This window comes from Dermochelys coriacea, chromosome 2 (assembly GCF_009764565.3).
Source record: "Dermochelys coriacea isolate rDerCor1 chromosome 2, rDerCor1.pri.v4, whole genome shotgun sequence".
In the NCBI taxonomy this organism is placed as follows: domain Eukaryota; kingdom Metazoa; phylum Chordata; order Testudines; family Dermochelyidae; genus Dermochelys; species Dermochelys coriacea.
Window position 1 is genome coordinate 192671728 of NC_050069.1, and position 15305 is coordinate 192687032.

Here is a 15305-nt window from a genome sequence, read left to right on the forward strand (position 1 = left end):
TGGAAGTCTCCCACTGGTTACACACATAGTGAGTAGAACACTGAGTGAACTTCACACAGGATTTTTACCTGAAGACCTTTACTTCCTTCACTTCCTTTCTCTCCATTCACACCTGCAATTCCTCTTTGTCCCTAGAAGGTATATTATATGACAGAAAATCCAGTTAACACACAAATGCATATATTACAAACAGAAATATGAAATACCCTGTCTCATGAAATAACACCACTTAGCCCTTTATATAGGCTTTATGTCTTGGAAGTGCTCTTCAAACAACACCTGATTCATCCTTATATCATCACTGTGTGATAGGTATTCTCCACATTTTACATATGGGGAAACAAAGATTCAGGGGCACAGCTACTCTCCAGCTGAATAGGTGTGTCGGGGGGGGGGGGGCGCTGGGGAGGACTAGGGAGATCTGTAGGGGGAAGAATGGGAGGAATCCTGTCCAGATAGACTGGCAAGATACCCTCAAGGGAGGCTGCTAAAGATGGAATAGTTTATGAACTTCCCTCTGTGAGGAGGAGAAGGGGCTTGGGATCATCTGCATTACTGAGGATCCTCTGGTCATGCTCTCAGCTAGCTCCTACCCCATGGCAATGACCTGCTGTGCTCTGGGAGCCTTTCTGAAGCTGTGGAACAGCTCCCATATCATGCGATCCTTCACAGTGAAATTGCCCAGGATCTGCTGCCAAGGGGTCCTCTGCGCCTGTGGGGCTGCGGTGGCAGAGTTTCTCCTAAACTCACAGCTGACATTTGATAAGATCCATTATTCTGCTCTTGCCCTCACAAGCATTCTCCAGCCTCCCCGGGTGGTAGTGGTGGTGGAATTACACAAACTCCCAACAGCCCCCCTGCTAAGATGTCAGCAAAGGTCCCCGGTGGTACCAGGACCCCTCCCCCCCAAAGGAAAAATACAATACATTAAAAATGTAAAGAAAAAGTAATCAGTGAGTTCTAGCACACAGCTACAGACACTGGGTTCCCATAGCAGACAGTCAGCCAAGAACAGGAGTTCAGCTGCCCCTAAGTCCCTTTCTGTTGAAGAGGTCCAGGTGCATGCAAGAACATAAGAAAATGGCCATGCTGGGTCAGACCTATCCTGTCTTCTGACAGTGGCCAATACCAGATGTCCCGAAGGGAATGAACAGAACAGGGCAATTATCAAGTGATCCATCCCCTGATGTCCAGACCCAGCATCTGGCAGTCAGAAGATGGGGCAATTTGGAGGGGATCAGAGAGACTTGCTGAAAAGAATGCGGATTCACACCCATGGGATGGCACTCTGGTGCAGCCGCCTCCCCAGGTGTTAGCTTCAAGGAAATCCCCAATACAGTTTCTTCAATTTGCAGCCCTTGTACCTGCAAGAGTGAATCTATATCCATAGTTACAATGCCGGGATCTAACATATGTCTAAAATCACACAGGGTCAGATTGTGAATCCCTTACTCACATTGGTTACAGACATAGGTACCAATTTTCCCCGGCGCTGGTGGGTACTCGCCCCCCGTCCCACCCCAACTTCACCCATTTTCCACCCCCCTTCCAACTCCTTCCCCAAAGTCCCTGCCCCAACTCTGCCCTCTCCCTGCCCCTATTGGACCCCTTCCCCAAATCCCCACCCTGGCCTCTTCCCCAAGCACACTGCATTCCCCCTCTCTCCCAGTGCTTGCTGTGCGAAACAGCTGTTCGCGACGCAAGCGCTAGGAGCTAAGGGGAAAAGGTGGGCACGTGGCGGAAGGGGAGGTGAGCTGGAGCGGAGGGGGTAGGATGGGGAGCTGCTGGTGGGTGCAGAGTACCCACCAATTTTTCTCAGGGGTGCTCCAGCCTCAGAGCACCCACAGAGTCGGCGCCTATGGTTACACAAGCTATTTCACCGGATTACTCATCAACATGAGGAAGAGGCTTCCAATCTGGGCCACAGAAAACTGTGGTCAGAAGTCCAGATCTAGATAGGAGGCATACTTGGGCATTATTTGCTCAAGAGAAGGGCAGGACTGGAACATCAGAGGTATTGCAAGCCACGAAAGCCAGAGCTGTGTGGGGAAGTTTGCACTGTGCCTGCCTTATTATGCTATGCCCGACTCAAACGAATGCTGCTAGTGCTTCACAGCCACCAACAATATATTCACTCACATGTTAGCTTTATAGAATCATAGAACTGGAAGAACCTTGAGTGGTCATCTAGTCCAGTCCCCCGCACTCAAGGCGGGACTAAGCTTTGTGTAAGTATAGACACTGGACCACATGATTTTTGGACATAGACTATTTCATTTCTCCTTTGTATTTCAAGTCCTCCTTCTCCCCGAAAATACCTAGATTAGCGGTTCTCAAGCGGTGGGTCAGGACCTCAAAGTGGGTTGCGACCCTGTTTTAATGGGGTTGGCAGGGATGGAATTAGACTTGCTGGGGCCCGGGGCCAAAGCCCAAGCCCCATCATCCAGGCCAAAGCCCAAATCCCACTACCCAGGGTCAAAGCCAAAGCCTGAGGGCTTCAGCTCTGGGTGGCGGGGCTCAGGTTACAGGCCTCCTGTCTAGGGCAGAAGCCCTTGGGCTTCAGTTTTGGTCACACCAGGCTTTGGCATTTGCCCCCCATGTCCCAAGCAGTGGGGCTCATGTGGGCTCAGGCTTCAGTCCCCACTCCTAGGGTAGTGTAGTAATTTTTGTTGTCAGAAGGGGGTCACAGTGCAATGAAGTTTGAGAACCCCTGACGTAGATGAATGTTAATATTCACCTGGGATCCTTGAAATCCTGGTTCTCCTGGAAAGCCCTTTGAGCCTGGAGCTCCTTCCTCCCCCTGTATTACGAGACAGTATTGTAACAATTTTCTCAAGTGATCATAACAGTGACTGATCTGCCAGGAGAACAGTATGATATTTTCAATTTCTAATATCATTTATTTGGCATTTGAACACCTCTTTTCTTTTCACTTAGAGATGTTTCTCTAAAGAGTCAGCATTTAGATCAAATTACATTTCTTAGCATAGTGCCTTCACAGACTATCAGCATATCCTACCATATTTTTAATAAAGCTGGTCATTGCAATGCATATATTTAAAAATTGTTTTTAAAATCCAGAAATTAAGTGAAGCTTATTTATTGCCACAAAGCAGGCTGAGCTTATAACCAAGGCAGCTGTTATAAGACAAAACACCTGAAACGTGGTTTTTGAGACATGCTTTTTCAGTTTAGCAGTTGGACAATACTTTTCCATACAATTGTGCATAATTGAGGGAAAGTGCAAGAAGCCTCCTGCCCACGTTTTACCCCTCTTTAGGGGCACATCACAATTACAACTCTGCACTCACTTCAGCTCAAGGACTCTGTAAGGCTAGCACACCTATAGACCTCAAAGAGGCAAGCAGAATGTGCATGTCTTCTGGATTCTATCCCATACTACCCCTAACATGGGGCAGTATCTATACAATGCAATCCAGTACTATGTACTGTGCAACATAATGTGTCTTTATCTTTGTTTTAAAGAGCAAAAAGTATTTTGTAAAGGAGTGTTACCAGCTTAAAAATCTTCTCAAAACAAACACACTTCTAATATCTCAGATGATTAAAACTGAAAATATTTATTCTGTTTTATTTTCAGTTTTTCATTTCTCTGCCTTTGACAACAAAAAAAAATTTCAGTTTCACTTTTAGTGTCTCAGTGCTGTTTGAACTGAAAACACTGCAGGGAAATGATTATTTTTGTTGCAATGGAAAGTTACAGAAACTTTTTTTTTGCTCTCAGGTTTTGTAAAAACTTCTTGTCACAAGATCTCATTTAGATTCAAGTTTAACTTGACAATGTCCTTCAAACAAAATATTATGCATCCATAATCTTTCACTATTAATGCTCTACAGTGCCATATATTGTACAATTTGGATTTTTATGGTGCTGGTTATAGTATGAGGGCCCGATCCTGCTCATCTCATACATGCAAGCCCAGATTCAATAGTCCAAGTCTAATCAGCAAAGTCTCAGCACATGCTTACTCAGTACAGTGACATTCCACGATTGTCACTATTGTGTGTTACTCTGAAGCCTAGAATGTCTGTATACTTAGTGTGAAGAGATGAAAACAATTACAGGCATAGCTGAAAGCTCCTTTTGTTTATACTAGCACCAGGTTCAGTCATCACTGGGATTGGCAGTCTGTTATCATTCAATTTATAAAAAGAACAGGAGTACTTGTGGCACCTTAGAGACTAACAAATTTATTTGAGCATGAGCTTTTGTGGGCTACAGCCCACTTCATCAGATGCATAGAATGGAACATATAGTAAGAAGATATATATACATACTCTCACAGATCTTGGGAGACAGACTAGTCCTCAATAACAGACAGCCCCCCAACATGAAGCAAATACTCACCAGCAACCACACAACAAAAACACTAACCCAGGAACCTCTCCTTGCAGCAAAGCCTGATGCCAACTCTGTCCACATATCTATTCAAGTGACAGCATCATAGGACCTAATCACATCCGCCATGCCATCAGGGGCTTGTTCACCTGCACATCCAGCAATGTGATATATGCCATCATGTGCCAGCAATGCCCCTCTGCCATGTACATTGGCCAAACCAGACAGTCTCTATGCAAAAGAATAACTGGACAGAAATCTAACATTCAAAAACCAGTAGGAGAACACTTCAACCTCTCTGGTCACTTAGTAACAGACTTAAAGGTGGCAATTTTGCAACAGAAAAGCTTCAAAAACAGACTCCAACGAGAAACTGCTCAACTGGAATTAATTTGAAAACTAGATACCATTAATTTGGGCTTGAATAGAGACTGGGAGTGGCTAGGTCATTACACAAATTGAATCTATTTCCCCATGTTAAGTATCCTCGAACCTTCTTGTCAACTGTCTGAAATGGGCCATGTTGATTATTACTACAGAAGTTTTTATTCTCCTGCTGATAATAGCTCATCTTAATTAATTAGCCTCTTAGAGTTGGTGTGGCAACTTCCACCTTTTCATGTTCTCTGTCTGATATATATATATATCTTCTTACTATATGTTCCATTCTACACATCTGATGAAGTGGGCTGTAGCCCACAAAAGCTTATGCTCAAATAAATTTGTTAGTCTCTAAAGTGCCACAAGTACTCCTGTTCTTTTTGTGTATACAGACTAACATGGCTGCTACTCTAAAACCATTCAATTTATAAGTTCTCAGCCATTTTTGGCCTTTTTAAAAAAAAACAAAAACAAAAAACACAACTTTATGGATTACACAAAGGCAACAGCATGGGCTTTCAGCTACTAGTTCTCATGAATGGGACTAGTTCTTCAATGGGACTTGTGCAGCATATGCATTGCTGAACTAGGACCCACAAGTAGTGCTACTGAAGTCACTGAGATTAATTGCATAAGTAAGGCAAGCCGGATTTGTCCTTTATCCTATATGCTATAACAAATCTAAAATAAATATTCAACTCCCTCTGCAAATATTTTAGAAGGCAGGAAAGCTCCCACGTAAGTCCTACTGTAGATATGGGAAATTAATGAAACCTACCTGTGGACCTGGTGTTCCTCTTTGACCCTTTGCTCCCTGACAAGACAAGATAGATGTTTGTTATACCCCAGTTATATCTCTCAATTAAATGACAAACAGTAGAGAAGCTGTGGCAACTAGGTCAATTTTTTTCAGATAATTTGATATTCACATAATGCTTTACTATGTGCTCAAATTACTGTACATGTTAGAACAGTGATTGAGAGCAAAGTGAAAGTTATTATGGATGTGTCGGGATATTACGTTGCTATCACTTTGCTCATTGCTAACACGCTTCAGTCCTGCTGTGCCAAGAGAAGGACTAAAACATTCATGCCCTGTCCGCCCTAGCAAAACAGATGCGTTTATAAAATTGGTTTTGGCAGTAGAGTTTAAAGAAATTTCCCATCAAGCAGTGGGAAAGGTTCCCACCTCATTAGTCTGTTCTTATTGATAACTGCCTATGACAGAGCGCTAGGCAAGAAAGGCTGAGTCAGCACTGTTCACAGTAGCTCCAATCCAGCAAGGCAGAATGGAGCTGATTAAGCAGAGTCGTGCCTAATTTGTAGGTTGGGAAGGGCAGAAAGACTAATTAAACCCTTAGGCAGAGCCCACAAATAGGCACAGGAAGGAAGTGGAAAGGGGGAAGCAGGCAGAGAGAGAGAGAGGGAGATTGCACTACCCTTCTTGTTAAAAGAGCTGTATGTATTATGAATCCATTTGTAAATAAATTGCACAAGGTGTTGGACCAGCACAAGGATCTCTGAGTAGTTTGTAGACCGGGACAGAGGCAGGAGCCTGGTGGCCCTGCTACATTGCCACACCAGAAGAAAAGGATTTGCATTTGCATACTCTATCTTTGCAGAATTTCTCTTTCTTTGGAAGGAGAAAAAAGAAGCAGAGAAGCGAAGTCATCAGCAGGAGTTGGGGGACAGAAACTGGGTAGTATTGCAGTAGGTTCCAAATCTAAAAGAAACGAGGAAGCTATTTTGTCTCTGATAGTCAGTCAGTTGTGTTGGATAGTCCTATTCAAGAGGAAAGAGTTTGCCTGGAATCAGAGGCTATTGCTAGTGTTAATTTTTTCAGGGCAGTCCATCAGAGATTTATCTATCTCATCTTCCTGCAGTGAATGAAGGCCAATGGAGCAAACGATCAATGTTAAATTTATGGACTGAGATCATTCTTTCTACCTTGGATTAATATCAAGCATTTCCTTTGCATATTTAGTCTCCTTGTCTATATGTGTTCTTACTGTGGTCCTCCGAGAGCCTGGTGACCCTGGTGAGCCTACTGGTCCTCTTTCACCCTGGAAATGAGAAATTTAATTTCATGTTATATCTCAATTGTCACTCAAATTCCAAACTTTTTATATTTTTCCAGATTATTAAGGCATCTAGTCATGAACAGTGGACATGCAAACCAATGGGAAAAAATTATTTTCATAACACTTGGGCACACAACATCTGTAACCATTTACCCATCTGTCAGAATTAAGAACAGAAACAGTATTTTAATTGCACGACTTCATCTATGCAACATTGTCAAATAACGTCAAAGAAATGCCATTGTGTTACGGTATATTTCATAAAGTAGTAACATCAAAATAATCACTGACGTTGCCCTCAAATTATATTTGTCTGGAAGGTGCTGTATGTTTGTCATGACGGTTACCATGCTGTTGCGCATCAACTTTGATCTCATGCGTACTATGCAGATAATCCAAGTCTTGTACTGATGCTCCATAACTGCTCTACACTGAAATCAATGGAAGTTCAGGGCAGCTAGGCGCTTTATAGTATTGGGCCCATAAATAGCTCTAAGTACTTTCCCCCACACACACACTTCGGAAGATTTTCTGTGGAAGTTCATTAATGTACTAAAATAAATGTTTTAAAAACAATAATAAGTGGTGACAGATGACAGTAGGTATGATTATTCATCATATATCCACACCTTAGTTATTTTTCATCTCTTTAAAAAATGTAAGACCACTTACGAAGCTGAGTGCAAATTCATGGATCTCAAAATCACCCATAAAGGATAGAATCAGAGAACCATAGAATGTAGGACTGGAAGAGACTTCAGGAGATCATCAAATCCAGCCCCCTGTGCTGAGGCAGGACAAGTAAACCTATTTAAAGAGTTATCAGGTCCCTCCCTCCCTCAGTCTTCTTTTCTCAAGACTAAATATGCCCAGGTTGTTTAACCTTTCCTTGCAGGTCAGGTTTTCAGAACCTTTCATCATTTTGGTTGCTCTCATCTGGACTCTCTCCAATTCATTCACATTTTTCTTAAATTGTGGTACCTAGAACAGGACACAATACTTGAGCTGAGGCCCCGCCAAGGCCGAGTAGAAAGGAACAATTACCTCTGGTGTCTTACATACAACTCTCCTGTAAATGCATTCCAGAATATTAGTCTTTTTTGCAATTGCATCACATTGTTGATTCATATTCAATTTATGATCCACTATTACCCCAGACCCTTTTCAGCACTACCACCTAGCCAATTATTTCCTATTTTATAGTAGTGCATTTGACTTTTCCTTCCTAAATGTGGTACTTGGCACTTGTCTTTACATCTGAAATCAACAAGATGACATTCAATATTTTGTGGTATAAAATTAGGAACGATAGAATTGTCACACTCTTTTTAACAGTCTTGGTTATCAATGGATTAATTTTAATTTGCTGTATATAGCTATATTTTAAAGGATTGTAGGTTAGTATTTGAAACAATGTACTGTAAACAAAGTCACATATTTCTAAATAGGTACCTGTCTTCCCTGTTCTCCTTTTGAACCTTTAAACCCTACTATGTCATTGTCAAATCCAGCGTTACCCTAAACAAAGACACAAAGTTAAGTACATTTATTTCCCATGGGAGCTGATGGCACTTAATATTTCACAGTAGATGCTCCACATCTTTCAGCAGGTAGCCCTGAAAAAAGAATGGGAAAACACAGGAGGAGTTAACCATTTGTTATGTCTAACAAAGATTAATAGCCTATCAGCCTTCACACCATATTGATAAAATATTTGTAGTTTTTGTTTTTATGAAATCATAGTGTTGTGAGATTTCACAGAATCTATGATACAGTGGGCAAACAAAAGGGACATTAAGAGTCATTCTATTCTCAGTACTAGACAGAATTCCCACTTGAATCAGTGGAAGTCCTGTGTGGGCACTGCAGCTTGAAGGGAGTACATGGCACTAAGTCTTGGCAGGGGGCAAACTTTAACCACAAGGGCACCCTTAAAAAACCATGAAAAAACCCCAAGTATTAGCAATTTTGCAGATGATACTGCACTCTGAACACACTGGAAATACAGTGCTGCCCTGCCTCCTTTTCCTAGTGTTTTCTCCTCCTCACCAACTACAACATCTATCCTTTTATAGTGATTTCCACAGCCATGTTGCTCAGTCAGGTCCTTGTCACACCAGACAGAATGCATCTTTATCCCTATCTATTTGATGTTACTCCCCTCACGGGCTCCCCATCCACTTTGGCATCATAGAATTCTGTGCCTCCTTATTTATTCAAGCTTGTCAATGTGTCCTGCCCCCACCCCATCCCACTAATGTCCTCAGTCTTGTTTGCTCAACTGTCAGCTTTTCACACAACCACCTCAGTGCCTTTTTCCATGAAGCCCCTATGCAACCTCCATGAGACCACTGGCAAGCCTTCTACCTTGTTCCTCTTTCCCCCTTAAAGTTCCACTTTTGCCAAGCTGTTTACAGTGCATCTAACTGACTTGAATTTAAAGAAATCCCTATTCGTTGTTTCCTTTCCCATTCCCCTAACTTCTGCCTGCTAGTCTGCCTCTATCCTTTAACTGTGAGCTCCTTGGAGCAGGGACCACCCTTATTAGAATGTCTGAGAAGTCCTTAGCAAATTGTGGGTGCTACTATAAACTAATAGTAATAATAACAATGACAAACAGCTGATTGGAATTATATGAGAAATACATTATCTTCAGCTGAATCCACAGAGTCCAGGGAGCTAATTCAAGATATGAATGAATGATTGAGCTGTAGCTCACGAAAGCTTACGCTCAAATAAATGTGTTAGTCTCTAAGGTGCCACAAATACTCCTTTTCTTTTTGCGAATGTATTTGTAATATTTTTCCTCTATTTCTCATATTCTATTTGTGATGGTTACATTCATAATTTACACCTAGCCCAGCAATGCTATACCTGACCAATAAGTATGACAATGATTAGCAGCTAGGGCTGCAGCATTTCATGACATATGACACACCTTTCAGTGAAGTCAGACTCTCACAAGCTGGCCTGTTGACTGTGACAGGCCACACCCTCAGGGTATGCCACTCAGGAAGCAGAGTAAGAGCTTTCAATTCCCTGAGAGACATGCTACCATAAACATAAGAAAACAGCAGTCCCTTTTTACATATTATATAATTTCCATTCATCAATGTTTTTCTAAATATTATGTTCTAAACAGAGGAATATTTTTTGTTTTATTTAAAAACAAAAACAAAAACTCATCCTGAACTGTACTTTTTTCTTCTGTTTTATAAGTAATCATTCAACAGTACAAGATCACCATCCAGAGGCTAAATCCTACAATGGTCCGGATTCAAAAAGATATCACTATTCCTCCCATGAGCTGGTAAGTGCTCCCCACTCCCATTTACTTTCAATGGGAATTGATGGCACTTCATATCTCACAGTGGATGCTCAGCACCTTTCAGCACTGGGCCTTGAAAGAAGAATGGAAAAGACTGCAGGATTTAGCCCTATGTTATGTCTAACAAAGATTAATAGCCTATCAACATTTATACAGTGCTTATCATCATGGTATCTTTGCCTCAGGCAATACAATTACATACTGGTGTAGGAATAAGCATAATTCATTTACTAGTGAATGGATACAAAGTCCCCATGCAAAGAGTATCATAAATCCACAGGATGTCCCATAATACTGGATTTTTCTTGTAGGTCTCAGGCAACTGACAGATCTGCATATCCACATGTAGACAAATTTGTCGTCTTGAGATTAGGCATTTGAGAGTCATGTGTATTTTTTGTTCCAGAAAGTATAGCATATGGGATATCTTGGGTCCATGAAATGTCCCAAATGTACTAGTCTCAGATAAGAAATTGTGAAAGGCTAAGATCTGCTAGGTTTATCTGATCTATTATCCTCATTGTTAGGATTACAGTGCAATAGTCACGCACGTCTGTCCTAACATACCTTTGAAAGGATATCATATCCCCATGCAGATCTGAACAGAGGCTTATGCTCCCTGCAAGTTTATTCACTTTCTAGTGCACCATAAATGAGGTTCTGACATTAGATTCATATCCTTAATGTTGTGATCCTAAGAGCACCCCAATGCCAAGGTGCCCCGTGGTACAGAACTAAGTCAGCTGGCCTGGCCAGCTCTCTATACCTCACACATAATATTTATCTAAAAAGTGTCTTGGAGCATATCATTTGAAAACACTCTGATGATTAATATCACTGTGAAATGTAAGTAATAAAGTTGTATGTGAAGATTATGGATACTCTCTGATATGTTTTAGAATCGGTCAACAGACCAACAAGGCAAAACAGTTTTCCAGACAAAGAAGAATGGCCAATTCCTCTTGGGCTCAATTGCAAATCAAGACAGGTGTGGCCAAGAACAATGGGCTAATTGTTTGCATGAAGGATCACAGGAAGATCATTTGGGCTTCCAGACTTTGAAAACAAAGATAAACTGAGGATATAAGCAACTACTAAAGACTCTGGGGTATCCATCACATAGGGGAAAAAGGGGGAGCAGCACCATTTGAGTTCATGAAAAGTGGATCCTCTTGGCCCAAGAGGCAAGAGTGGCTGGAAACGGACTACAGGGCAGAAACGTGCTTAGACAATGATTGCAACTTGCTGAAATTAAGTTGTAGTCATTAAAAAGCAGGTTTGGTTTTGTTTGCCTTGTCACCAAGCTCGTCTCTTCTAGTCTTACTTATCATTTAAAACTCTGTTCTTTGTTAATCAACTTATTCTTGTTTTATTACAAAACCATCTCAGCTCTCTGTATTAAACTGAAGGATAAAATCCCTTAGCCAAACTACTAGGCTGGTATGTGTTCTGCTCTTTGAAGGCAACAAACTTGATACTTGTGTGAGGATCCCGTGAGAGGGTCTGGACACTGCAGGGGAGATGGTTTTGGGGAGACTCAGGACTGGAAGGGCTGTTGGTGTCACACTGCAAGGAGCAACCAGGCTGGTGGAAGCCAAGGTGAGGCCATTGTGTTGTGACCAGGCGGCTGGTGCCAGGGCTCTGAGCCAAAGCTGCACAGCAAAGAAGCACCCAGGGTGACACAATCCCTCCCTCCCTTACTGCTCTGGGTGAATCCCATAGAGTCATAAATGTATAATATAGAATAGATTTGCACCTAGGAAAAAAAACTTACAGGATCTCCTCGTAAACCCCTCTCACCACGCTCACCAGGGAGTCCTCTTGATCCTGGACTGCCCTGAAATCATAAAATGGCTGAGTGAGAATCTGAACAATCATTTTCCTGCTTATGTTAACAAAACAAGAGACAGGAACAAGTCCCAACATTTTAATACAGAATTCGAAACTCTCCAGGTTCAGGGCTGTTTGTATCCAGGATTTTGTTTAATCTATTAAGTCACAGGCCTTCATAAAATACAGTTCCAGACCGTGGATTTGATTTGGAACACCTCCAAATTTTGGACGAGCTTGGCTCTTAATGTTGGTTCCCACTCATATGTAAACAAAACAGCAACAAGTTCTCTGAATTTTCTTTTGACACAAAGGAAAAAAGCTAACTGCAATTTATTAAACTTAAAGAATTACTACAATTGTAATTAACCATGTTCAGTAAATATGTTCTAAAACAGGATGATCTTCAGCTGCCAGATTCCCCAGCAATAATGTTTGCATGAGAAAATAAAATTGAAATGTAGGTTTTGTTTTTCAATCAAGAACTTGAAACTCTTATTCAAGATGAATAAAAAAAAGTTACCACTTGCTAATGTTTATTTAAGAACATAACTACCACCATATAGGGTCAGACCAATGGTCCATCTAGCCTTGTATCCCATCTCTGACAGCGGCTAGGACCAGTGATTCAGGGGGAGTGTACAGAACAAGGTAGTTGGAGTGATCCACCCAGTCTTTCACTAGTCAAAGGTTTAGGGTCACCCTGAGCATGGGGTTGCATCCCTGACAATCTTGGCTAATAGCCATTGATTGACCTATCCTCCATGAACTTATCCAGTTCTTCTTTGAACCCAGTTATACTTTTGGCCATCACAACTTCCCACAGCAATGAGTTTCACAGGTTAATTGTGCATTGTGAGAAAAAGTATTGTCTCTTGTTTATATTAAACCTGCTGCCTATTAATTTAATCTTATGATTCCTGATTTTTGTATTGTAAGAAAGAGTAAATAACACTTCTCTATTCACTTTTTTCACACAATTCATGCTTTTATAGACCTCGATTACATCCCCCTTAGTTGTTTCTTTTCTAAGCTGAGCAGCGCTAGTCTCTTCGGTCTCTCCTCATATGAAGGCCATTCCATACCCTTAATCATCTTGGTTGCCCTTCTCTGAATCTTTTCCAGCTCCACTCTATCCTTTTTGAAAAGGAGTGACCAGAACTGGACTCAGGTTTCAAGGGAGGGGGGGTGCACCACAGATTTATATAGTGGCATTATGATATTTTCAGACTTTTTTTTTTACCTTTCCTGATAATTCCTAACATTATTAGCCTTTTTGACCATTGCTGCACAATGAGCTGAAGCTTTCAGAGAACTACCTAGGGTGACTCCAAGATCTTTCTTGAGTAGTAACAGTTAATTTGGAACCCATCATTGTATACGTGTAGTTGCAATTATTTTTTCCAGTGTGCATTACTTTGCACATCAGTCTTGAATTTCATCTGCCATTTTGTTGCCCAAACACCCAGTATTGTGAGATCCCTTTGTAGTAACTCTAATTTTTTGCAAGTGCCTTCAGAGTAAGTAATGCCTTCCTCAATCTATACGTCATGGACCAGATACTGCCATCTTTATTCACCTTGAGTTGTACCTTAATCCACAATTAGTCCCAGTGGATTCACTTGCAGAGTAAAGTAATGAATTTAAGAGTAGTAAAATCTGTTCCTCAACAAGCACAGTCTATAATCTTTTCTTTTTAAATGCATATTTATAAAAGTAAAACAACAGGTTATGTTCACTGAGTTACACAAGCCCCTCAACATTTTATATCATCAAATGCTTTTGCTTTTCAGTTAAAAGATTTAGTTGGCTCAGTCTAAGTGCGAGAGGCTCTCCAGCCAGTGGAAGATTTATCAAGCTGTGTTTAGTACAATGTCACACACACCGAGGTGCTCAATAAAGAAATAAAAATAATAAAACTGCATTTAGAAGGCTGTAAAGATCAGCCCTTTGCAAGGTGGTTACAATGAATAACTTCTAGATGTATGCTCTGCACATTATCAGTTTCCCTAAAAACAGAGAGTACCCTCTTCAGTTAATCATAGTGAATGCTCAGAACCAGCCTGAGGTGAAACTATAATGAACTGATCAAATCTTGACACTGCTTTCAGCAGACTAACATTCAATTCCAGAGGGACCCGCTTGTAGAGAACCCCAGGTAAGAAGGGATTGAAGTGGGGCAGAGCTATTGGTTTATAAAAATTTACATAGCTCCATTAGCCCAAATCCTGCATAGTGAGAAATGGAAAGCTGACCACATTAATCAGTGCACGCTCTGTAGTAGCAGGTGCAGCCCAGCTGTGAAGGCAGCTGAGACAGTTGCAGCAGAGGGTTCTATTTTGCAGCCCTGTGACATGGTTTTGTCTAGTTCAAAACTTATTTTTTATTTCCCTTTACAAAAGCCACATTGACTCTTCCACAACAAATCACTTTCATCTAGGTGCCTGATAATTCTGTTCTTTACTATAGTTTCAACCAAGTTGCTTGGTACTGAAGTTAGGCTTCCTGGCCTGTAATTGCCAGCATTGCCTCTGGAGCATTTCTTAATAAATAAATAAATAAAATTGGTGTTACATTAGCTCCCCTCCAGTCATCTGGTCCTGGGTGTGGAGATGTATTAGGAGTGGAGAAGGGGAGGAATAGGGGTTTAGGGCTGCAATGAGGGGTGGATGGTAGGGCAGGCAGGCGATGTTGGGGAACTCAGGTGAGGAAGGCATGGCGTACCCCAGCTATGCCAGAGCTCCCCAACTCTCCCGCAGCCCCAGCTTTACCAGGGCACCCAACCCCTGTGTACTCCATAGCTCACCCAATGCACCCAACCCCTGAAGCCCCAGCTCTGCCAGTGCACACCATCCCCCCACACTCCCCCGCCCAAAGTCTTTGGGAGAAAAATCAGACATGTGAATGCTTCCTGGGCAGTGAGGGAGAAAGTAGGGGGCAGAACAGTGGGAGATTAGGGGATGAGGAGTTTGGGGCTGCAGCAAGGGGAGTGGTGTTATGGGGATGGGGATAAACTGGAATGGGGGGAGAGGCTGGGGTCTCAGGTGAGGAAGGCTTGGGGGAGTGAAGGGATCAGACACTAGGAAGGGGGATGTGAGGGTGAGTGGAACTAGGGGACAATAGGAGCAGCGGCACTTGTCAGCCCCACATTCTCCCCCCATGTGTGTGCCCAGATCTGAAGGGCTCTTACCCCCAAAGGGGAGATCTAAACCCTCCTTCCTGTCCCACTCCTATGATCTGGGATATGAAGGCTATACCCCTCTGGAGCGCCTGAGCCCCTCTTGCTGCCTCCCCCCATGTATGCCAGGATCTGAGGGCCCTGTAC

General features: G+C 42.1%; 1 protein-coding gene across 2 annotated transcripts in view; it reads right to left on the reverse strand.

The window, feature by feature from the left end:
* The window catches only part of COL6A6 (collagen type VI alpha 6 chain), a 110443-nt gene that overhangs the window by 42584 nt on the left and 52554 nt on the right, over positions 1–15305 (reverse strand). For both annotated transcript variants that reach the window (XM_038389605.2, XM_038389604.2), the window contains exons 18-23: positions 11925–11987; positions 8275–8340; positions 6751–6804; positions 5520–5555; positions 2738–2800; positions 69–131 (exon numbers count right to left, since the gene is read on the reverse strand). In XM_038389605.2, coding sequence (XP_038245533.1) covers positions 69–131; positions 2738–2800; positions 5520–5555; positions 6751–6804; positions 8275–8340; positions 11925–11987 — 345 coding nt within the window. The remainder of the gene's footprint in view (positions 1–68; positions 132–2737; positions 2801–5519; positions 5556–6750; positions 6805–8274; positions 8341–11924; positions 11988–15305) is intronic.